The 25,858-nt window shown below is 43.9% G+C and overlaps 1 protein-coding gene across 6 annotated transcripts in view; it reads right to left on the bottom strand.

Moving 5' to 3' along the window:
- Positions 1-19,290, bottom strand: part of KMT2A (lysine methyltransferase 2A) — an 80,234-nt gene extending 60,944 nt beyond the window's left edge. For 2 of the 6 annotated variants that reach the window (XM_043900510.1, XM_043900519.1), the window contains exons 1-2: positions 18,821-19,290; positions 16,626-16,724 (exon numbers count right to left, since the gene is read on the bottom strand). In XM_043900510.1, coding sequence (XP_043756445.1) covers positions 16,626-16,724; positions 18,821-19,252 — 531 coding nt within the window. In that variant the 5' untranslated portion in view covers positions 19,253-19,290. The remainder of the gene's footprint in view (positions 1-16,625; positions 16,725-18,820) is intronic. The other 4 variants (XM_043900527.1, XM_043900552.1, XM_043900535.1 and 1 more) reach the window with 2 other exon arrangements.
- Between the last annotated feature and the right edge of the window lie 6,568 nt (positions 19,291-25,858).

The raw sequence follows: 25,858 nt of genomic DNA, 5'->3' as shown, positions 1-25,858 counted from the left end.
TAACAAGGAAACAAAGGCACTAAAGATTGATGAGGGGTTACCAGTGGGAATTATTTTCACTTGGATGGTCAGGAAATGCTTTTCTAAAGTGATAGTTTACCAAAAACTGGCAAACTGTTGGCCACAAGCCAAATCTAGCCTGCCACCTGATTTGTTCAGTCCATGAACTAACAATGATTTCTAACATTTTTTATATTGTTTAAAAAAAAAAAGGAAAGCCTTCTTCAGTGTTCAATGCAAAGAAATAAAGGAAAACAACAGAATGGGAAAGACTAGAGATCTCTTTAAGAAAATTAGAGATATCAAGGAATATTTCATGCAAAGATGGGCACATAAAGGACAGAAATGGTATGGACCTAACAGAAGCAGAAGATATTAAGAGGTGAAGAAAAAAAAAAAGAAGAGGTGGCAAGAATACACAGAAGAACTATACAAAAAAGGATCTTCACAATCCAGATAATCACGATGCTGTGATCACTCACCTAGAGCCAGACATTCTGGAATGTGAAGTCAGGTGGGCCTTAGGAAGCATCACTATGAACAAAGCTAGTGGAGGTGATGGAATTCCAGTTGAGCTATTTCAAATCCTAAAAGATGATGCTGTGAAAGTGCTGCACTCAATATGCCAGCAAATTTGGAAAACTCAGCAGTGGCCACAGGACTGGAAAAGGTCAGTTTTCATTCCAATCCCTAAGAAAGGCAATGCCAAAGAATGCTCAGACTACCGCACAACTGCACTCATCTCACACACTAGTAAAGTAATGCTCAAAATTCTCCAAGCAAGGCTTCAATAGTATGAACTTCCAGATGTTCAGGTTGGATTGAGAAAAGACAGAGGAAACAGAGATCAAATTGCCAACATCCGCTGGATCATCGAAAAAGCAAGAGAGTTCCAGAAAAACATCTACTTCTGCTTTATTGACTATGCCAAAGCCTTCGACTGTGTGGATCACAATAAACTGTGGAAAATTCTGAAAGAGATGGGAATACCAGACCACCTGACCTGCCTCCTGAGAAACCTGTATGCAGGTCAGGAAGCAACAGTTAGAACTGGACATGGAACAACAGACTGGTTCCAAATAGGAAAAGGAGTACGTCAAGGCTGGATATTGTCACCCTGCTTATTTAATTTCTATGCAGAGTACATCATGAGAAACGCTGGGCGGGAAGAAGCACAAGCTGGAATCAAGATTGCCAGGAGAAATATCAATAACCTCAGATATGTAGATGACATCACCCTTATGGCAGAAAGCAAAGAAGAACTAAAGAACCTCTTGATGAAAGCAAAAGAGGAGAGTGAAAAAGTTGGCTTAAAATTCAACATTAAGAAAACTAAGATCATGGCATCTTGTCCCATAATTTCATGGCAAATAGATGGGGAGACAGTGGAAACAGTGACAGACTTTATTTTCTTGGGCTCCAGAATCACTGCATTTAGTGACTGCAGCCATGAAATTAAAACACTTGCTCCCCTGGAGAAGGAAATGGCAACCCACTCCAGTACTTCTGCCTGGAAAATTCCATGGACTGAGGAGCCTGGTGGGCTACAGTCCATGGGGTCACAAAGAGTCGGACATGACTGAGCAACTTCACTTTCACTCTTCTGTACCGTTCAAGGACATGGCAGAAAGTAGATGGCATGTTTAGATGGCTTCATGAAAGTGAATTTCATAAAGGGACTATTTATAAAAAATTAAAAAATAAAAATAAAATAAAATAAAAAAATAAAACACTTGCTCCTTGGAAGAAAAGTTATGACCAACCTAGAGAGCATATTAAAAAGCAGAGACATTACTTTGCCAACAAAGGCCCATCTAGTCAAAGCTAGACGGCAGTCTAGTATGGATCCAGTAGTCATGTATGGATCTAGTATGGATCCAGTGGTCATGTATGGATGTGAGAGTTGGACTATAGCTGAGCGCTGAAGAATTGATGCTTTTGAACTGTGGAGTTGGAGCAGACTCTTGAGAGTCCCTTGGACTGCAAAGAGATTCAACCAGTCCATCCTAAAGGAAATCAGTCCTGAATATTCATTGGAAGGACTGGTGCTGAAGCTGAAACTCTAATACTTTGGCCACCTGATGCAAAGAACTGACTCATCTGAAAAGACCCTGATGCTGGGAAAGGCTGAAGGCAGGAGAAGGGGACAACAGAGGATGAGATGGTTGGATGGCATCACTGGCTCAGTGGACATGAGTCTGAGTAAACTCCAGGAGTTGGTGATGGACAGGGAGGCCTGGTGTCCTGCAGTTCATGGGACTGCAAAGAGTTGGACATGACTGAGTGACTGTACTAAACTGACTGATATGGTTAAAAAATCCAAAGAATCATGCACATGAAAATTACATGAAATCCGTATTTCACGGTGCGCAAGTAAGAGTTTTATTGGCACTCAGCCCCTTGTGTCACAGTTTCTGTATCGTCTATGGCTGTCCTTTAGACTACAACAGCAGAGGGGAGTCTGGCAACAGAGACCATTCAGCCCTTTGCAGAACACACTGGCTGAATCCTGGTTTAGACCTAAATGATGACAGAAAGACAGACGTATGAAGATCTAGAGGACACAGTTTTCTCAGTAGACAGTAAGTGCAAAGGCCCAGAGACAATGACGAGCATGACACGTATGACAGATCACAAGGCCAGTGTGGCTGTGGAGCAGAGGGCAAGAGATGAGAAGAGGTGGTGCTGGAGAAGCAGACCCGACCAGAGGCCGGATCACGCACAGCTTTGCAGGACAGGAGAAGGAACCTGGATTCACTCACGCAGTTGCGGGAGGGGAGACGGGGGAGAGACACCCACAGGTTTAAAGAAGGGAATAGTAAGAATTGATGGATTTACATTTGGAATCCACAGTTACTGTGTGAAGAACAAACTTTAGTGAAGTAAGAACACAAGCAAGGAGATGAGGGAATAGTCCAGTCAGAAGATTGTAATGGCTAAGACTTCTTGTGCTGGAAGAATGAATGAGAGGAAGTTGCATTGAAGGTATTCTGAAGGTAATACAGATTTTCCTGATGGGTTATTTGGAATATGAATATAGGGATAAATCAAGGATAACTCCTATGTTAGACCCAAGCAACTGGGTAAACAGCAGAGTCATTCTGAAACAAAGAGAAAGCAGAAAGTCAAGACTTTCTGGACATGGGAAGTGTAAGATACCTACTAGATATCCAAGCACTTCAATGGATACCCGTTTCCTAGTCGGGGAACAGTAGTGGCTACCTCAGCGGGTGGGCATGATTAGGTGAGATAATACCTATGAAGTACTCAGAATACTGCCCGGCCTACCACAAACAGTAAATGCTAATCAGGCTTATTATTATGCAGATGGAGTGTCAAAACAGGCAGTTGGAAATATAGGTCTGGGACTCCAAGAAGTAGTCAACGGTTAGAGACAAAGATTTAGGAGTCCTCTGCAGACAGATAAGGCCTGGATGAGGGCATCTAGGAAAAGTGCACAGATAGAGAAGGTGGCCAAAGGCAGACTCCTAGGTGACTCCAACATTCAGGTGAGTTAAGCAACGAAGGAAGCCATAGAGAATACTGAAAATTAATAACTGATGAAAAAAAAATAGATGAGTGTGGTGTGACAGAACCCAAGAAAGGACTGTTTCAAGACAGGAGTGGAAAGCTGGTTCAAAAGGTACCCAAAGTTGAATAGGAGGAGGGCTGAGAATTAGCTATTCAATCTGGCAAGAGAGACGCCCTTGAGGATTGCTAAGAGCAATTTCATAGAGTCATGAGGATGAATAAAAGCCCAACTGCACGGACGAGGAGTAGCTGAGAGGTGAGAAAGTGGCACCTGCAAATACACATGGCACTTTCAAGGAATTCTGTTGTGAAAGGGAACGGAAAATTGGGTAGTGGCTGGGAAAGGATGTGAGGTCCATGGTTTTTTAAAAGAACTATTTAAGTCAGTTAAACAGTTTTATATGTTGATGAGGCAGAAACTGCCATGGAGGAGAGAGGAGGGGTAACTGCAGGAGTGACCGTGAGTAGAGGAGAGGGGATGGAATCCAGGGTACAAGTGGAGAGTGACACTTCTTCAGCTGTAGAAGGCAATGAAAGATGTGCTAGTGATTGTGTGTGTGCACGCTCACTCAGTCGTGTCCGATTCTTTGCAACCCCATGGACTGTAGCCCACCAGGCTCTTCTGTCCATAAAATTTTCCAGGCAAGAATACTGGAGTGGGTTCCATTTCCTACTTCAGGGGATCTTCCCAACCCAGGGACTGAACCCATATCCCTTGAGTCTCCTGAATTGGCAGGCAGATTCTTTACCACTTCACCACCTGGGAAGCCCATGTGCTTAGGTTCCTTTTTAACAGGAAGGGGAAAGAAAGCTATTAAACACACTTGGTATAACTGACACTCAAGAATCAGTAAACAAACAATACTACTTGAATTGCTCCCAAGAACAATTCCGTTAATATTAGCTTTGAGAGCTTCAACCTTCAAATGACCAATAACCAAAGTATCTTGCAAGGTATTATAATTTTAGTAATTATATTCATGCTATATTTTAAGCCAAGCTCGGTAAAGAGGAATTAAAAGTAAGTTTCATGAAGGAAGGGACTTATTCAGGGCTAATGCCCCAACACTTGGTCATTGCCCAGTACATAAGACATTCTTAGAAAAATAGCTAAGATAGCTAAGTCGCTATCTCTTACTTTGTAGAGTGCTATGTTTATGAATGCCATTGGGGGAAGATAAGCCTCTTTGCAAGCTCTTCATCATTTATAAAGGAAATCTATATAGTGACACTTGTAAATCATTTCCAAATGTGAGTTTAACAATAATTTGACTGAATTTATAAGAAAAAAGTATAAAAATATTCAAGCATAGTCAAATACACAGATATCAGGAGATAAACTTCTCAAGCCAAGATGGTTTCTGAAATTCAACCAGTTAAGACATGTATACAGTTACTGAACTGACATCATCATCTCTTGTCAACAAATTGGCAGTGGCAGGGCCAAAGCCAGATTCTCTCTGGCTCTTGGTGCCTCAAAGAGAACTATGGCTGTTTGAATGCGTAACAGAAAGGAAGATATTTCAACTGTTTTAAATATGTTTTCTGTCTGATATTGAACTCCCAAAAGTCACCTAGGATTAAAGAGTGCAAAGACAGTAATACACTGTCCCTCAGTAACAACAGTTGGTTAAGTCTTCACCTACGCAGGAATGAAATCGTTTTCAAATATTTAATTCAATTCTACCTAGCAACTGTTACCTACAAAACACAAATGCTACCCACTTTGTAATTAGAGTAAGAACTGTCTCCTTATCCTCACTCCTTATCAACAGGAGCAAGAAGCAGAGATGCTCAAAACAGCACAAGAGACAGGTGAGCTCCACCCATCCTGCTCCGGAAAAAGAGGCAAACATAAAGCAGCTCATCATCTTAAAAAAAAAAAGAGAAAGAAAAAAGGCAAAATGAACCCACTACATCAGACAGTAAGCTATACAGATTCTTGGCAATGCTCCAAATTACTTTGCAGGATCTTTAAAAACAACAACAACAAAAAACCCCAAAACAGAACAAACAAAAATTAAAGACTTTCAGACTTCTAGGTTCCAAGTCTGAACTGGTTTGTCTACTTGCTGAAGTAGAAGAAATAAAGCCCACTTAACTGATATACTATAGACATTAAATTAATCAACACAATGACAGGGTTTCTTCTTTGTTTAACAGGGAAGTACCACAAAATGACTAGATCCACTTGAATAGCCTGGAAAAATTAAACAAACACCAACACTGTTTTTCAGAGATGGTTCTTTTATTACAAGAAGTTTTGGTCCTCCATAGGCCAACTTCCAATAGTTAACTCCACTTTGAGGTATATGCTCATTCAATTATAAATTTCTACTAGAATATTTCATTTTTTTTCTTCCAGCTTGTTGTTCTGATCTTGGTGCAAAAGTCAGATTGCATCTTTCCTTCTGGGCTGTTGAATGACCAATAGCAACTAAAGTAACACTGAGGAGTTCACAACTTTCTTTCCTCTAAAGGTAAATAGAGTTATCTCTACAAAGAGTCAGTTTTCTAAAGGAACAAATTAATTCGGACACAAAAGTAAACACTGTCTTTGGCAAAATAACAAAGCTACCAGTCAACAGAATATGACCTAACATTTTTGAAGAATTAATGTTCAGTGTATGAATTTGGAAATTTTGTGATCTTTAAAAAACCAACTGACTGACTTCTACATCATATTTGGAAGTTTATCATCATATTCTGAGAAGCTCACTAAAGTTTATGTGGCATTAACTCACTAAAACAAAAAAGTCCCTGGTATTTTATTACTCTAACACTGGAATCTCTCAAGGAGAACAGACAATCATAAGAAGTATTCTTTGCTTTTGTAATCTCTTGCTTTCTTAATTTATACCTGTATGATAAGCAACTAAAAGTTACAGAGAAAATTGTTGTTTAGTCACAACGTCATCTCCGATTCTTTTGCAAACCTGTGGACTACAGTCTGCCAGGCTCTGGGATTTCCCAGGCAAGGATACTGGAGCAGGTTGCCGTTTCCTTCTCCAGGGGATCTTCCCGACCCAAGGATTGAACCCAAGTCTTCTGCATTGGCAGGCAGATTCTTACCGCTGAACCGCCAGGGAAACCCCACAGGAAAAGTAGGACTGTCTTATATTTCCAATTCCCAGTTTCTCAGATGGCACCAATTTTAGAATTCAGTAATCAAGCCACCATTCACTTTGCCACCACTTGCAGAATCCCTGCAACAATCCAGCTTCACCTCTGAACTCCAGTCATTTTGAGATGGTCTGGTTAACAGTGGACAGCATTCTACATGAAACCTAGAAACTACTCATTACATTTATATCACTTAAGGCCACATAACCTTAAATAAACCTAGTATCAATTTACCTACAAGAAGGAGTTTATACACAATTCCAGTACTAAATTCCAAAGTCCTAAAGCTTCAGTAACCCACTCAAGGTTGTGGGACTAAAAGCTAGCGGGAAAAAGAGCTGGTGTTAATATCAGTTCTGCCCAGACTCTTGGTAATCTATATGAATAATCCCAATTCACAGTTTTCATTCTGACTGTGCCGGAAATGCTTTTTGCAACCCAACATATCTAAAAAGGTTTCATTCTGAGTAATACAAGCCCTCCTCCTGGCCTCAAAAGCCAAGGGTCAGAGGCCTTTGTAATCCTCATTCACATGAAGCCAACCTTATTAGACTGGAAACGATATACAAAGCACTTGTTATAATGCATCCAGAAGCAGTGATGCCCTTAACAAGGAATATTCTGCAGCACATCTCTTTAGACTATAACTGAAAATGGATATAAAAGCTATAAATATTTGTTTCCTATATTGAGACCAGAACTACTATCTCCCCTGGTTTCTCCTGATTTTAAGACTTCCCTCTTAGCTCCATTTACCAAGTTTTTATTCTCCTATAAAACCACTATAAAATCATTTCGTGAAGACCTTTCTCTAGAGCTTGCTACTGAAAGTTAATTATTGCCATAAACTGAAAATTCAAATAAAATACTTCTCAGGGAGCCAGTGAGACCCTAGGACCCCTTGGGGAATATTAAAATGTATAGAACATGATCCACACCCTCCAGGATCTGAATAAAAAAAAATTATTGATTCAGAGAGTGAGAAGTTAGCTTGAGAAGTCACTTTACACCTATGTTAAGACTGTACTTTAAAATTCACCTCCAAAAAAATAAAATAAAATTCACCTCCAGAGAAGATCATAAAATTATTTCAGTAATCTTTTCACCATCATTATCATGAAAATTATCATTAGCAGCAAGTTCTTTGCACAACTATCCTTTGCTTCAATTTAAATCTATTTTTCTCTTATTTGGGCATCAGTGGAGCTGGAAAACAGCTGGTTACCATTCCTAATAATGGATCCATTCATGTTTTTTGAAGAGTTATTAAGTTGCCTCTTAACCTTTCATTCTCTCAACCTTTCCTCACAGGACTGACTTCCAATCATATAATCATCTTTTGAGTCTCCTCGGAACGGTCTCCAAGGTCTCCTCATCCCTTTTAAGTTGAGGAACCTAGAAATGGAAACAACATTCCAGTAAGGGGGTGACCAGTGCCAGCATTATCTATATAAAAGATGATACCACCCCATCCGGATTCCTCGACATCACTTCTAAAGCCCCAACCACTACTTTTACAAAAGTGTCCTTTGATGGCTCTTAGACTTTCTTCTGCTGTACTTAAGTTAGCTTCAGAATTATTCTGCTAATAGTCTTGAACAACATAATACCTTAGGCAATATATCCTTACAAAGTATTTCTAGAAGTTGTATGTATAACAAATTTTCAATTCAACATTCACTGGTCACCTTCTAAATGAAAAGTCACCATTGTAAACAACATAAAACACAAATGATGACTCAGAAATGGTCCATGTCTTAAGGAAATCATAATCTAATGGGGGAAAGACAATCAAAAGTATGTACAACAGAAAGTATCCTGGAGTGAATTCTTTAAGGGTAGGATAAAGAACAGTAAGATAACAAAAAAGGAAAAGCTGAATTTCAGATAGTAGTGGTATCTTGAAAGCTTCACGAAGAGTGGGATCTGAACTGTGCCATGAGAGATGAATAAGTCAGAGGCAGGTCAAGATGGGAAAACACTTTAAGGCAAAGGAGAGGCATTAGCAAAGGTATAAAGGCAGGTACACACACACTGTGGAGAACATCTAACAGACTGGTAGTTCAATATGGCTGAAGCACATTAAGTGAAAATGTGTGTTCAGGAGATAATGTTCAAAATGTAGAAATGTAGGCCAGCTAGATTATGAAGGGCTGGGAATTTTAAATCTTATTTTACATTCAGTGAGAAGTCAAAGAGTTTTAGGAATAAAGTGACAGAATCAAATCTGTATTTAAGAAAACCACTGGCAACACTGTATATACAGTGAAAAGGAAAGCAGAGAGACCAGTTAGGAGATTATGATTATAATCCATGCAAAGGTAATGGAAATTTAAAGTAGGATGATAAAAACAGAAAAACAGGGGCAGATTAAAGAAGCACTACAGCATTATCACAGACAAGCCCCAGAAATTGACTGGATGGGGTGGGAAGAGAAAGGGACAGAAGGTAGCACAGTGCAAAAAGCATGAATGAGGCTTCAAACAGTTACAGGTCTGGATTTGAATTCTAGCTCCATCTCTTACAGGCTTCCCTGGTGTCTCGGCTAGTAAAGAATCCACCTGCAATGTGGGAGACCTGGGTTCAATCCCTCTGTTAGGAAGATCCCCTGGAGAAGGGTAAGACTACCCACTCCAGTATTCTGGCCTGGAGAATTCCATGGACTGTATAGTCCATGGGGTCGCAAAGAGTCGGACATGACTGAGCGATTTTCACTATCTATCACTTACTAGCCATAAGACTTAAGGAAATCTATTTAACATGTCTATACCTTGGTTTTTTCAACTGTAAAAAAAACAGTGTATCAGGTATTTTAGCAAACCTATTTTTAATTGAGATAAAACTATATTTTTCCTCCTTAAGCATACTATCCTCTACTAACTATTCTTAAAGCTTAATTTATTTTTTAACTATTCTACTTGTGGTTATTTTTATGTCTCAAGTTTAAGTTCCAGCCTACAATTTAGCATTTCTTCTGTAAATTGTAGTTGCATTGATCTCCATGGGCCTAAACTTACTCTCCTTAAGCTGAAACTTGAGAACAAATGTCAAACAGTTACCAAGTATAGACTAATGAATCTGAACCTGGGGGCCAAGCACCCTGAAGAGCCTTAGAGCTGTTTCAGGAAATCACCATGTACTCATACTCAAAAAGATAAGGAACACCAGTTATAGAGACCAAGAGTAGCAACCCCAATATAGCTGCCTTGGCCAGATAATTATGCAACTCATGAAGGCACTGCCTTCCTTGGTTACCTACCTGCCTATTTACTGTCTTGTTTTTTTTCCTCCCTTTTTGCCTTATTTCTAATTATATTCTAATTAGATACCAATGGTACCCACTGTTAGCAAGATGTGTGGCTGGCTTCAGTTTGGTTCCACCTAGCTTAGTGATGAACTTGACACCTATACCAAAAGCAAGAACATTCTTAAGTCAAGATTATAGCACTCAAATTGATATATATGTACACACATATATATGTATACCTCAAAGTAGTAAGAACCTGTTATCTCGGTGGGAAAAGAAGCACTCCTGTCCTTTAAATCTGAGTCTTAATAATAATTAAAGATTGCTATGTACCAGGCAAAGTGCTAAATACTTTGCATGCATAATAATTTCAAGTAAGCCTCACAATAATCTTATGAAGCACAATTAGCACTACTTTACACACGAAGAAACAGAAGCCTGGAGAGGTTAGGAAAGTTTCCCAAAGTCACTCAGCTGCTGAACGGCTGAGGCAAGGTCTGAGCCCCGCCAGCCTGAATCCAGAGCTCATGTCCGAACAGCTCCTAATTAGGGCAGAGTGAAAAAGTGGGCTTAAAGTTCAACATTCAGAAAACCAAGATCTTGGCATCTGGTCCCATCACTTCATGGCAAATAGATGGGGGAATAGGGGAAACAGTGGAAACAGTGTCAGACTTTATTTTTGGGGGCTCCAAAATCACTGCAGATGGTGATTGCAGCCTTGAAATTAAAAGACGCTTACTCCTTGGAAGGAAAGTTATGACCAACCTAGACAGCATATTAAAAAGCAGAGATATTACTTTGCCAACAAAGGTCCGTCTAGTCAAGGCTATGGTTTTTCCAGTGGTCCTGTATGGATGTGAGAGTTGGACTGTGAAGAAAACTGAGCGCCGAAGAATTGATGCTTTTGAACTTGGTGTTGGAGAAGACTCTTGAGAGCCCCTTGGACTGCAAGGAGATCCAACCGGTCCATCCTAAAGGAGATCAGTCCTGGGTGTTCATTGGAAGGACTGATGCTGAAGCTGAAACTGCAATACTTTGGCCACCTCATGCGAAGAGTTGACTCACTGGAAAAGACCCTGATGCTGGGAGGGATTGGGGGCTGGAGGAGAAGGGGACAACAGAGGATGAGATGGTTGGATGGCATCACCAACTTGATGGACATGAGTTTGAGTAAACTCCGGGAGTTGGTGATGGACAGGGAGGCCTGGCGTGCTGCGATTGTTGCAAAGAGTAGGACACGACTAAGTGACTGAACTGAACTGAACTGAACTGTGCTATACTATCTCACACTATTACAGATTAGATAATGAGATTCTACCTTTCCTTTGTAAAGGTATTTATACATGCATGAATAAAAAATCCTTGCTGGAGAGATTACAAAAGGATTTCCTCATTAACAAAGCTTAAAGAGATGCTATCCACATGGTTTTACTGCTTATAATTAAAGGCAATAATCTAGGGACAATGTTGTATGTTTGTGTTTGATCTAAAAAATCAGTCAGTAATCATGGATGGACAGAGGTTGAATACAAGCATGTGTAAATATTTATTCCTCGAGGTGTAGATATTTATTACAGATACGTGTGATTAACTACTCCCCAGTTTTTAGAACCGAGAGTACAAAGGAGAGCTTCATTAAAAAAAGTTCCTCTAAAAACACTCCTTACAAGTAATATTATTCCCCTAATTCAAGACAGAAAGCCACAATTACTTTGATGCTGTAAAATGAGAATGAAACAATGATGCTTCAGCGAAGTGTGGATCATAAGGGTTGGATCTCTCTGAAACAGTCAAAATGTTAGAAAGGTTCATAGCTCTTACTGATGAAAGGCACCAAAGCGTCTACACTCAAATATTCCAACCAAACACAAAAAAAGAAATGCAAGAAAACAGATAAAATTTATGGGGAAAAAACTCCAACTCCAGAAATAAATGCCAGTTGAATAGATCCTACCCACTGGTTCCACACAAGGCATTGCTGTAGTGATAATTAAAGGTAAAATAGCTGGGGAAATCCCTTCAGTCTATTTGTCAAATAGAAAAACAACTACTCATTTCAAAGAAAGGGGAATTTTCATACACAGCACAGAAAACTGCCAACTAACTCTTACATTTATATCTTTAACTGTTTCCTTAAAACTAAAACACATTAGAATAGTTATATTCAACATCTAAAAAGTTAAACCAAGTTTGGCCTCTAAGAAGTTTCATACTAAGCTTACAAGAGGATTTACATCATCCAAAACAACTACAATAAAATTCTTCTTTCAAATATCTTGGTTTTTAGAAGCAAATGTCTGGCAGTGCCTCCAGCCTTCTCCTGGTTGGCTTCCCCTGGAGGTAACCTGACAAGGGACAAAGCTCATTGAAATATTTAACAGTGGTGGTATGGATTTCTTTGGATAGGTCAAGACAAGCAGCTCATCCTTTTTAAAAACGTAAAGAACCATTTTATGGAATGTCATTCCCTCAGTCCAAGTATCTCTGTACTTCCTCAGGGATTTCTCAGAGAACTTATTGAGGGGGAAAATGAAAAGGCTAACAAAAGGACCCCTTTTCTCTCCCGATTCCCAACATAATCCACCTCAGCCACAGGGCCAGTTGCATCCACACTGTCATAAATGCCAGCAATTAGAGAATTAGGCCATAAAACCACCCACTCAGGTATAGGAGCACAGGCTTTATTTCATGCATGCCATAAAGATCCCGGACTTCCTTCTTTCAGGCCTTCTTCACAACCAAGGAAATGACAACAACAACAAAAAAGCAGCCTTTTGTCCATCTTATACTGATGTGATCAATGAAACCATCTGGATCCAGGTGAAGGATTCAAGATTCCTTTTTCTTAATAAAGACTGCAGTTCCTCTAACATGCCACATAATAAAGGACTGTATTGTGAGCACTTATACAGTGGGAACTAGAGTAAAACTACATTTTCCAGAAAAATTACTTTCCCTTATTCTGAAACTACTCTAGAAGCCTAGCCAATTCCTTATCTTCTCAAGAAATACTGGAGACTTACAAGAGTATTCTTAATTAACTCAACAATTTTGAGACCCTCCAGAAATCTTTTCTAATCAATAAAGGTAATTCAAATATCAAAGTTAACTCCATGTTTTAAAATCTGATACAGTGGGCTTCCCTGGTAGTCCAGTGGTTAAGACTCGGGAGCTCCCAATGCAGGGGGTCTGGCTTCAATCCCTGGTCAGGGAACTAGATCCCACTAACAACTAAAAATCCCATGTGCTGCAACTAAGACTCAGAGCAGCCAAATAAATAAATATTTTTTTAAAAATCTAATACAATTTAATCAATCATTTCATTTGATTGATCATCTTCGAAACCATAGAAAGCCCAAGTCCATGATTTGCTCCATAAGATTTTGTTCACCAAGCTTTAAACCACTGTAGATAAGATCCAAACAAATACTTTTAATAGTAAACTCTTTAGCTTCCTCCTTCCCGCTAGTGCCTACAGGGTTAAGAATCTGACTTAAATGTAGGTATCGCATATCAAGACTCATTAGTAATTTAACCTTTCTTAATTCCTGAAAATAACATATGTAAACAAAAGAAGGTCCCATCCCAGCAATCCAAGAGTAAATTCCTCCCAAAGTAGTGACAGTCACAAAGCTTCCCTCAGTCTCTAGGTCTCTGTCGCTGGGCTCTCCACCTTGGCAGAAGAAGAATGGAAAGAGACAAGATGTTCACAAAAGGCCTGACTGAAGGCCTTCAGTTAAGTGCTAGAAGGCAGCTGAAGTTCTGTGCCAACACTAGTGGAATGTGGGCAGGCACAAAGAGATCTTAATTAGGAGACCTACAATTAAAACAGTGAGTCTCCAAAGGGGAGAGAGGCAGTGCAGTCTGTTACGCCTCACAGCGAGCACCGCAGGGTCACCACCCCTTTAGCCACAGGGCGAGGAAGGCAGCGGGCAGCGAGTCTGCACAGCTGCTCCGCGGAAGGCCAGATACCAGGTGAGCAGAGAGGGGAGGGGAGTCAGGATGAGTGTTTTCTCAACTTCCAATCAAGATCAATCACTATTTTGTGACCCAACAATTTCCTACAAGAGCAAGTGCCTGAAGACAATTAGATGGAAAGCAGAGCTGGAGACAAGTGATATGCCTTTCAGTGAGAGATGAAGAAAAGCTCTAAAGATTGCATTTGGGATGCTCAGCAAAAACCAGAGTATGTTTCTGAGCCTATTAACAACTACTCCCTGCAATATGGGTACCATCACTTTGGACTTATAAATACATTGGTGTCTTGGATTTTTTTTTTCCATTTAAAAGCTCGTACACCTAAAGGAATATACCACCTAGACTGAAAATAACTTCTTTTCAGACAGTCAAGAATCAATAATATTGAAAACACAGAAACAAATTTAGCCAAACAAGAGGGTATCTAAATACCATATAACGAGTTATACTCAAAATTGTATCTTCACTTTTCTTATAAATGAAATTGGTCAACTTCAGCTAAGAACTTTACCCATAGAGTTCTTACATCTTGTCCATACAAAAAAAAACTTTCCTATCAAGTTCAAACTTCTCTTCCCAATAATAATGGCAGTTAAATTGGCTAATGTACACTCTGATTTAAAAATTACCAAACAGGTTCACTGACTCTGACTCTTTAAAAAAATTAAGAATAAGTTCTGACCTGAGCAAATAATTAATATAACAAAAAGGAATGAGAATACTGGAGCAGAAAAGATTCCTGAACTGACATTTGGCCCAACCTTCTCATTTTGCAGATCGGAAGTTTCAGGTTAAAAGTGAAATTGTCCAGACTGGTGAGTGAAAGAGATGAGTACGAGGACTCATGTCATGTTTACCTACTTCCACTCGGAGGGGTTTCTTCTAGCCCACTTGTTCTCTGCTTCACTTTCCTTCTGCCCAGCTCAGGATTAGCTGTGAGGGCAATGAAAGAGCAACTCCCACTCTTGGCACATATACCCAGCAACCATTAAAAAAAAAAAAAATCACAGATGCTCTCCCACTCCAGAACTACCATCTTTTCTAATCCCCACTCAAGAGCCCACCTGGGGCTACCTGAACTAAACTGCCATTTCAAGCATAAAGACAAATACATAACAATGTTGTGATTCAGTTTCCATTTATAGCTAATCAAAGTCTGCCATGTTCAATCAGAATGGAAATACTGCTTTTAACCTTTTGTGAAGTGGTATGAACAGTAACTGCAGTATGAAAGTAATAAATAAAGACTACATGCTGATAAGTAGACCATTCAGGGATTCATATTAAAACAGTCCCAATTCTAATCAACGGAGAGGATGCTGAACTATGTATATTTAGTAGGACCCTGACACCATGCAGGGCAGAGGGAAGGCAAAAAAGTAGACCACTGTGATTTCTTACAGTGCACAATCAAATAAAACTCAAATTAATTCTACTTCATAACTGTCACAAAGAAAGCCCCAACAGGAGACCAGCAACACCTATGCAGATTTAAAAAAAAAAATAATCCCATCTGACAGAATTTGGTCATGAAGAACTCTTACATGTAGTTATTACTCAGAGAGAGATTCAATCCCAAGGGAAGTTCAGAATGTGTGGCAGTAAGGGACAAACCTTCTGCAGCTAAAGGAGTTGAAGGAGGGAACTGACCTGGAAGTTCTGTCATCTTTCAACCACTTGAACTTAGCAGTTCAATAAGTACACTTTTGTTATGGAGAAATCATAGTCATTATTCACTTAAAGCAAACCAGAATATAAAGAGGCCAGAATCATTCTGGATCACAAACTGCACCTTCATGAACCAGACAAGGCTTGATACAGATCTGGGAGCAACTTCTGAGAAACAATCTTTAGAACTCCGTGTTAGCCCAGGGAAACCCTAAACCTCCTTTTTGGAACTTTTATCATTGATTTGTAAGACTCTCTAACAAAACGCTTGGTTTCTACACTGAAAACAACCAGGTCCAAGGATGTAATCACTACGGTTTACTACTAAATCATACATGAGTGAGTACTCATGAACATATACCATTAACCCATCCTAGATTAACTCAAACTACCACATGAAAGGCTTACCAATGGAACTACAGTTCATTCTAGCCGAATTTAGAAAAAATACTGAAGTTTAACGTAAGGAGTCAACCACTCTTCTCATACTGAAGTAGCAACTACTGTTCACGCATAAGTCTTAAAGAAAAAAAGAGTGTCAATATGCTCTTAGTTGAAACTACTGCAACTCCTTGACAGGCTTTACACTACATACTAATACTAAACAAAATAACGCCAGTGGATAAGAAAATGTTAGCACCTGATTAAAACTTTAAAGGTGATTTGTCAAAGACCAACAGATAAAATATTCTGGTGCCCAGACATTAGGTCCCTGAATCCAGGTAGCTCTCTTTCTAACCAGTCTCTTGAAAAGCTATGATTGGAAGCTGTCAGCATAAAACTTTGCTTTTGAATGTGATAACAACATTTGGAATGTGAACAAGTACTTGGTCCTTCAATACAAAATATACAAGCATACTAAACAAGAAGAAAATGCTTCTCAGGATCCCCTTAAAAATAGACTAACTTCTCCTAATAGAGACGTTCTTATTATACTCAAGTATACATGGGCTAAAATTCTACATATAACCAGGCAAGTCTCAGTTTCGAAAATAAGCAGGTAAATGAAATGTCAGTAAGTCTATTTTTTTTTTTTTTTTTTGCTGCTGTATCTTTTAAAAAAGCAAAATCAACTCACATTTAAGCACCAACTCCATGCAAGTAACCTGAACGGTTCAGTCTTTTTGTCATGTATGAGGCCTTTGGTTCTCCAACTACATGGGATCTGTGTTGTTAGCTTAAAAAATACAGAATTGGCCTTTCAAAAAAAAATAATAATCTACAGCAACCAATAAATAGTCTCAAACAACCCTGCTGACTGCAGCTGCCTTCTGAAGGCTGGGAAAAGGAGGTGGAGAGAGAGCAGAGAGAGGCAGGGAAGAGGGAGCTGCAGCTAGCTACAGAGCAAGGAACACGCCCCCATCATGTCCTCCTTGCTCTGTCAGAAGGCGGGTTGTTGTCAGTCTCCTCATCATGCTGCCTTAGAAACGATTTAAAAAAGGAGGCAGGAAGACTAACAACTAAAAAATGCCAGCTCCTTGAAAGGAGGGGCCAGGGTCCCTGGGATCTCCTCCCTCCCCTTCTTCCCAGGATCTTTCCGTAGATCTAAAGGGGTGCGGGGCACAATAGGGGACCAGGGGTTTGCCCAGGATATTTTGTGTGCACCAACGGCAGAGCACGCAGGAAACGGCTGGTTGTTATCTTTCCCTTTCTGTTTCAATCAAAAGCACTCCAGAGCAGCAACCCCCTACCCACTCGGCTTCAGCCCCAAGCAGCTGCTCTTCCTCCTTCTAGCATCCCCCCATGCCATTCTGTCCCATCCCCTCCAATTCAAACTCCCCCTTCTGCATCCAATGGAAAACAAATGCGCAACGCCACTGGCTGAACCTGAACTCAACTTCCCTTCCCAGGGCAACTTTCCTTTTGGCTGAAGGGGGCCGAATAATGCCTATCAAAGCCTCCCCATTCTCCTCCCGGTACTAATGGGGAAGGAGCAAAGCTCGAGACCCTTCATCCTCCCTGGGTCCCCCTTAAAACAAATCAGAGAGAGCGCCCCAACTCCTTCTAAGGAATAACTTTGCTTCATAAGCTCTTCATAACCCTCTTTTTCTCCACCAGAAGCAGCCACCAGTAAAACTGTCCCTTATCTACTCTCCTCACCCCAACCCTGCTTCCCCCACCCGTTCCAAGCCCCAGGATTGGCCTAGGAAAAGGTGGATCAATAATGAAATGACGGAGAAAAGGAGAAGGGCGGGAGGGAGCTAGGGCTGGAGACTGCGTGCTCTCAGGCACAGTGGGTGGGGTAGGAGAGCAGCAGCTGCTTCCCCTGGGAGGATGCTGCCCAAGTCCCCCACAAACACCTCCCCTCACGGGGGCCCCCTTCCCCAGAGCTGGAGGGGAAAGCCTGCCTCCTCTCCAGGGGAAATGGTGGAGAGCTGCTCTTCTCTGAGCCCGAGGGACAGTGGACTGTTTTCCCCCGCAAAGATGCCACTAATCCTTCATTCTAAAGGAGGGAAAGGGTGGAGTGAAGTAGTGTAAGCCCCTGCTACCCGGAGGCTAGAAACTGCAGCTCTGTAAGATGGGGGGAAACAGACTGCTGCACGAAGAGATCGCCGTTATCTTCAGAGGGAAAGGAGGCGAAGGGAGAAAGGTGGAGAGGAAAGTAGCTTTTTCCTGGTGGGGTAGGGCGGGATGACGGGAGGACCTCTCTGCTGGGGGTGGGGAGTGGGGGCGCGGGTGGAGGTGAGGGAAGGGGGAGTGGCTGCTGGTGTAGGGACCTGGCCCGGGGACCGGGCGAGGGTTCACCAGGTCTTCGGAAGCAAGGTGCTGGAAGGGACACCGATCCCCAAGGGTGGGAGAAGAACGTGGCTTTGGATGGGGCCATCACCCGAGAGATGCCCGAGAGGAAAACTGCCCCAGGAGTAAAACATCTGCCCAGAGAGGGAGGCGGGGATGTGGCGGGATCAAGTCTCTAGGAAGGGAGGGAGGGAGGAATCTTGCTCGGATGAGGTAATCTGTGAAAGGGAGGAGGGGTTCAGTCCCGGGATGGGAAACCCGGGAGAGGGGTCTGTGCCAAAGGATTTGGGGAAGGGTCAGGGCAAGGAGGGTCGGGGGCAAAGGCCCTCGGCCAGATGGGTCCGAACCTCGGGGTGGGGGCGCCTGGGGGTCTGCACCCCGGTATGGGGGACCCGAGATGGGAGGGCCGTCTGCCCCGGGTCAGGGACCCCGGGATGGTCCCCGAATTGGGATGCTCCACAATCCCGGATGGGGGAGGGGAGGGGGGCTCCGCAGAGGGTCGAGACCCCGGACCTGGGGGGTTCCTCGCCCCCTTACCTCTCCGCTGCCGCCTCCCCCGCCGCTCTCCCCAAACACGGCCCGGAACCGGCGCAGGTTGGTGCCGATGGCGGCCGAGACCTGCAGCGCCGCGTCGAAGCCCGGGCCCACCCGGAGCAGGGCCGGCCCGGAGGAGGCTGAGGACGATGACGAAGACGAAGACGAGGCGGACGACGAGGAGGCTGCTGAGGCGGCGGCCGCTCCCCCTGGAACCCCGGCCCCGCCGCTTCCCGCCGCCGCCGCCGCGGCCGCCACAGCCGGGGGGGAGGGGGGCGCCCCGGGGCCGCCGCCGCCGACCGGGGGCCCGGGGGGAAGAAGCAGGGCCGGGACGCGTTGCCGCGGGGCGCCCCCTAGGCCCCGGCGCCCCCCGCCGCCGCCGCCCCCGGTGGTCCCGGGTCGGGCGGGGAAGCGCCACCGACAGCTGTGCGCCATGTTCGCCCCGTGAAGTGAAGCAGCGAGAGGGAGAGGCGACAACACAGGGGGGCGGGGAGGCGGAGGGGGGGGCCACGGGCCCCGGAACCTGCCTGGGCCGCCCGGCGCCGCCCGGCCGCCAGCAGGCCGCCGCCGCTATGCCGAGCGCCGGGCCGAGCCAACCGGCCCGGCAAGCTGTATAGCGGGCTTAGGCCCGCCCTGCCGACGCCGGGTCGCCGCTACGCCATCCCGAGGCCCGGGCCGCAGCCTGCCGCCCGCCCGCCCGCCCCGCAACCTGGATAACTGCGTGCCCCGCCCTCCGGGAGCGGCAGACTCGGGAGAAGGCGGGGGGGAGGAAGCCCAGGAGCCCAACGCGGAGCGCGGGTTCCGGGGAGAGGGGGAGGGGCGAGGGCTACGGGGAGGATGGAGGCGGAGGGAGCCCCGCCGCCCGCAGCCTCGAGAGCCGAGAGGCCGATTACACACGTTCCCGGGATGCGCTGGGAATCGAACCGCCCTGGAGAGCCGCTTCCAGTCTAACGCGGCTGCCGGGTCGGGGACGAGTGCGCCTTCTCCGCCTCGAGGCACGGATGCGAGATGGGTTAGCCCGGATTTAACGCTTCTAGAATAAAAGAGCCCTTATTGTGCTACAGGCAAGACGGAATTGTTGCCCAGTTTACTCTATGCAAAATAGGAAGGCCCTCAATGAATGCGCTTTAAAAAAAAATTTTTTTTAAAGCCCCTCCCATTTTCCTGCTGGAGCTCTCTCCAAAATGCGTACACCGAGTGGTTCGGGCTCCCGCCACCTCCTCTTCCTACTGTGCACTCGGGGCTGGGGAACGTCTGGTTTGGGCGCCCTTCTGCAGAGAGTTGGACTGTTTCTCCGGCCCGGGCACTGAGGCCCCGGCGTGCTCCGCTAACGAGGCGGCGTTACAACGAAGCTGAAACTGGGTGGCTAACGGGGCCTGGAGGAAAGAGGCGGGCAAAAGCGCCCCCGCCCCTTCTTCCTCCGTTCTCTGCCTGCCGCTGCATGCAAAGCAGACCCTAATATATGCACGCGGAGGGAGGGGGGCTCGCGAGCACGTTTCTGATTAAGAGAGGGGGAGGAGAAGAGCGTTGAGCATTATGATACACTGGGTGGAAAGGGGCCCGCCGGCGGCGAGCTCTGTGCGCGGGGTTAGTGGGCAGAGGGGGGAGGGGGAAGGAGGACGGTTAGGGCGGGGGGTGCATATCCACCCCGTTTACTTTATTGCGGGAAAGAGGGGAGGGCGCCTCAAGCTAGGCGTTAGAAGCCTGCGAGGCTGGGAAAGCACAGAAGGGAGGGAGGGGTTTGTACTGGGAGAACTTGCGTTGGCTGAGGCTGGGGGATCGATACACAGCCTGCAGGCCTCGGGGCAGCCTCCATCACCGCCCACCCCCGCCCCACCAACTCCCCGGCCGAGGTGGAGTTCGCTGGAAGGTCACGCAGCCTTCCTGGACTCCCGCACCCGTACGGCGCCGGGCCAGTAATATAACAGCCTGGGGCGGCGAATTTGGGGAGGAGGGGGAGGGTCGTGGTGTGCAGGTTGCAATCAGCTCTGGCCCTCTGGAGGGTGCTCTGCACGCCTCCAGAGAAGGTCCACGGCCTCCTGGTGCTGAAAACCTACGTCCCTCCACCCGCGAAACGTTTGTGCTGAGCGAACGATGGGATGGGGGGCTAGAGGAGCGGAGAAAGGGAGGAGACACAGGCAAGCTTCAACTCCCCCAACTCGTCCCGGATCGATCGTGGTTCCAACCGCGCAGGATGGAGCCCAGATGGTTTGCAAAGCGCACACTCACACAGAGCGCACACACAGAACCAGATTCCGTTGTTACATCGTGTGGTTTACTAGGTGCAAAAAGGGTGGGAGTAGGGGAAGAGTCTCTTAAACGGCAGCCCCAGGACTCTGCTAAGGACATAGACACCCCATTGTGGACGGTTTCTCCATTGCAATGCATTTAGCGTTAGGCGCTGGGGGTTTTGCTTCAGTGTCGCTGCTCTGATCAGTTACAGATTGGCGACCACGTGGATTCCCGCAAGCATCCTCATTTGTTCCCCCCTCTCTCTCGCTTATTTTTCTTTTGTATTTGCCGCCCCCCTCTTCTTTAATATGCATAACGGTCTACAGAGGTAATAGGCAGGGGACTGAGTGACAGGCTTTACAAAACTGTGTCAACAGGATTTGTTCCCGTCCTCCACCCCTGAGACGACATAAACCTGCTGGGTTCTGAGTAACCTCTTCATTTCAAGCATACTTCTTGGGGCACAGGTGGGAGGTCTTCAGGTTCAGTGGGGACAGCAGGAAGGAAGAATGTCCCTGAAGGTTGTGTGAAGTCCTCAAACTCAAGCCTCCAAGTAGAAAACTCCTTGATAAAATCATCTGATTTGTCTCTTTGCCTCCTGACTAGTCCAAAAGGAGCACGAGCAAGTCAGAATTTGGTTTATTGTTGGAGCTCTTAAGGCAGAAAGAATAACGTATCTGTCGAGTGCTTTCTGTGAGCCTGAGTGCTTTATGCACGTTCAGTTCTCACCAACCCTCCAAGATAATTCTGATTTTATGAATGGGGAAACTGGTGTATTGTCCAAAATCACAGGGCTAGTAAGTGCAAGACCAAATTTCACTGGGGTCTAACCATACTGCTGATTCCCCGAAAGACATACTCACTCTCACTAGGATGACTATTATTTTTTTAAAAAATGGAAAACAAGTGTTGGTGAAGATGTGGAGAAATTGGAACCTTTGTGCACTGTTAGCAGGAATATAAAATGGTGCAACCATTGTGGAAAACAGTATGGTGGTTCCTCAGAAAAAAAGAATTACCATATGATCCAGCAATTCCACTTGTGGGGAAGTGGAATTATATACTCCCCAAAACTTGAAACCACAGTCTTAAGGAGATATTTGTATGTCCATGTTCATGGCAGCATTATTCACAATAGCCAAAACATGGACACAAACCCAGTATTCATCAACCAATGAATGGATTACCAAAATGTGGTATGCTCATAAAGAATATTATTTGGCCTTAAAAAAGGAAGGGGGGGGGGAAAGGAAGGGAATTCTGAAATATGTTACAGGATGGACGAATCTTGAGGACATTATGCTAAGTGAAATCAATCAATCATAAAAAGATGAATATTGTGTGATTCCATTTATATGGGGCTTCCCAGGTGGCTTCTCTGATAGCTCAGTTGGTAAAGAATCTGCCTGCAATGCAGGAGACTGGGGTTTGATTCCTGGGTTGGGAAGATCCACTAGAGAAGGGGTAGGCTACCCACTCCAGCATTCTTGGGCTTTCCTGGTGACTCAGCTGGTAAAGAATCTGCCTACAGTGTGGGAGACCTGGGTTCGATCCCTGGGTTGGGAAGATCCCCTGGAGAAGGGAAAGACTAACCACTCCAGTATTCTGGCCTGGAGAATCCCATGGATTGTATAGTCCATGGGGTCACAAAGAGTCGGACACAACTGAGCGACTTTCATGTCACTCCCAGGTGGTACTAGTGGTAAAGAACCCGCCTGCCAATGCAGGAGACATAAGAGATGTGGGTTCCATCCCTGGGTCGGGAAGATCCCCTGGAAAAGGGCATGGCAACCCATTCCAGCATTCTTGCCTGGAGAATCCCATGGACAGAGGAGCCTGATGGGCTACAGTCCATAGGGTCGCACAGAGTCGGACAGGACTGAAGCGACAGCACACACACTTACGTGAGGTACTTAGGGTAGTCAAAAACACAAAGACAAAGTATAATGGTTGCCAGAGGATGGAGTGAGAGGAGAATGGGGTGTTATTGTTTAATTGGTAGAATTTCAGATTTATAAGATGAAACAAGCTACGGGCATGGATGTGGTAATAGCTGCACAACAATGTGAATGTATATATATATATATGTATATATATATATATATTTTGGCTGTACCAGGGCTTAGTTGTGGCACACAGGATCTTAGCTGCAGCATGTGAAATTTAGTTCCCTGCCCAGGGATCAAACCCAAGCCGCTCGCATTGGGAGCACAGAATCTTAGCCACTGGACACCAGGGAAGTCCCAACAATGTGAATGTGTGTTTTAAAAGAAGACATTCTATGCCTTACTCATAAGTTACTGTTCACTGCATGTGCCTTATTATTTTTTATGTTAAATTTTAATTGTTTATTTTTCTTGAATACCTAATATATACGTATGGTTACAAATTTAAAGAAATAAAGTTTTCACTTTACTCTTAACTTTCCTCCCCTTCCCTCCCACAGTCATACCTCATCCTTTCTTAGTGGCAACTAAGGTTATCAGTCTCTTGTATATTCTTCAAAAGATAGTTTATACCTATACAAGCAAATACATACAGATGTTTTTCCACAAATGAAAGACTATCAAACCCATTTCCTGGATCCTACTTAGAAATCTGTATCTTAAAAATCATTCTGATCAGTGGACAGAATTTCCTTATTCTTGAAGGGGGCTATATGGAACAGATGAAGCATAATTTATTTAACTAGCTCTCTGTTAGTGTACACAAGTTATTTCCAAACTCTCAAACAGTCCTGTAGTGTACAACCTTGAACATATCTTATTTTGCAAATGTGTAACTATATCTGTAGTATACTTTCTAGAAGTGGAATTGCTAGGTCAAAAGGTATGTACACTTATAATTTTGATAAATGTTGTGACATTGTCCCCTGTAAAGACTGAGTTGCCCCCTTGTTAAGATTGTACGAATTCATACTCCCAGGGTTCCCAGGTGGCTCTAGTGGTAAAGAACTCACCTGCTAAGGCAGTAGATTTAAGAGACAAGGGTTCAATCCCTGGGTAGAAGATCTTCTGGAGGAGGGCATGGCAACCCACTCCAGTGTTCTTGCCTGGAGAATGCCATGGACTGAGGATACTGGCAGGTTGCAGTCCATGGTGTCCCAAGAGTCGGACATGACTCAATCAACTTAGCACACATGCAATTCATACTCCTAGCACTCTAATGGCAGAAAGTGAAGAGTAACTAAAGAGCCTTTTGATGAGGATGAAAGAGGAGAGTGAAAAACCTGGCTTAAAACTCAACATTCAATAAACAAAGAACATGGCATCCAGTCCCATGGCAAATGGATGGGAGAGAAGTAGAAACAGTGGCAGATTTTATTTTCTTGAGCTCCAAAATCACTGCAGACAGTGACTGCAGACATGAAATTAAAAGGCGCTTCCTCCTTGGAAGAAAAGCCATGACAAACCTAGACAATGTATTAAAAAGGGGACACATCACTTTGCTGACAAAGGTCCTTATAGTCAAAGCTATAGTTTTTCCAGTACTCATGTATGGATATGAGAGTTGGACCATAAAGAAGGCTGAGCATCAAAGAATTGATGCTTTTGAATTGTGGTGCTAGAGAAGACTCTTTAGAGTCCCTTGGACAGTGAGGAGATCAAACAAGTCAATCTTAAAAGGAAATCAACCTGGAATATTCATTGGAAGAACTGGTACTGAAGCTGAAACTCCAATGCTTTAGCCACATGATACTAAGAGCCGACTAATTGGAAAAGACCCTGATACTGGGGAAGATTGAAGGCAGGAGGAGAAGGGGGCGATAGAAAATGAGGTGGTAGGATGGCATCACTGATTCAATGGACATGAGTTTAAGCAAACTCTGGGAGACAGTGAAGGACAGGAAAGCCTGGTGTACTGCAGTCCATGAGGACGCAAACAGACATGACTGAGCAACTGAACAACAATCGTAGGCTCAGATTCCGTAGTTTTAGTTATGTGATCTTGAACCAGACACCTAGACTCATAATGCCTCAGTTTCCTAATCTGCAAAATAAGAATATCAATGAAGACTGAATGACCTAATCCAAGTAAAGTGTATTCTCTCTCATTCAGATAGAAACACTTCCTTAGTCAGTGGTGAATATACCTCCTCTCAAATTTCCTTTCTCCAAACACATCCCCAATGGAAAACATTGTGTTAGTTGTCCCCAAAGTCCTGGAACAAAGAAAAGACTAGTAGCCGGGTCATTTAAACTTGCCATTGGCTTGATCACCACCAAATGGAAGACAGTTCAGAATCCTTACATGTTGCTTTCTTTGGTGAAGGAAGGGCCAAGTCCATTACTCTTCTATGGGTTGACATTCCCTTCTCCAGGGAATCTTCTGGACTCAGGGATAGAACTCAGGTCTCCTGCATTGCAGGCAGATTCTTTACAGTCTGAGCCACCAGGGAAGGCTTCTGTGAAGGCACCTTTCCATTAAGGAAGCAGTGGTTACATTTTGGTACGGCCCCTTTCATGAATTTACTTTCCAAAAGAATTAGGTATAGCTACATCTATGACTAAAAGGACTTTAAATAATTGCCCCAGCATGAGCAGCTAGCTTTCTGTAAAGGATTGGGCTGTAGTCTTGGCCAAAGGCAAAGACTGGCTAATTTGGTGGGCTTGATCTCTTTGAGAACAGGCACTGTATATTGCTTTTCTTTGTATCCCCTGTGCTGAGTAGTGTCTATATCGGCTCAGTTAATGTTTGTGGAATAAATGGCCCTTCCCAGCTTCACTCTTGGACCTTGGGATTTATACCCAAAGGGTTTTATTTTGTCAGAGTTGCATGTCCTGGGTTTTTTTTTTTTTTTTATCTGAT

Source organism: Cervus elaphus, chromosome 1 (genome assembly GCF_910594005.1).
Source record: "Cervus elaphus chromosome 1, mCerEla1.1, whole genome shotgun sequence".
Taxonomy (NCBI): domain Eukaryota; kingdom Metazoa; phylum Chordata; class Mammalia; order Artiodactyla; family Cervidae; genus Cervus; species Cervus elaphus.
This window is presented reverse-complemented; position numbering and strand designations above follow the sequence as displayed.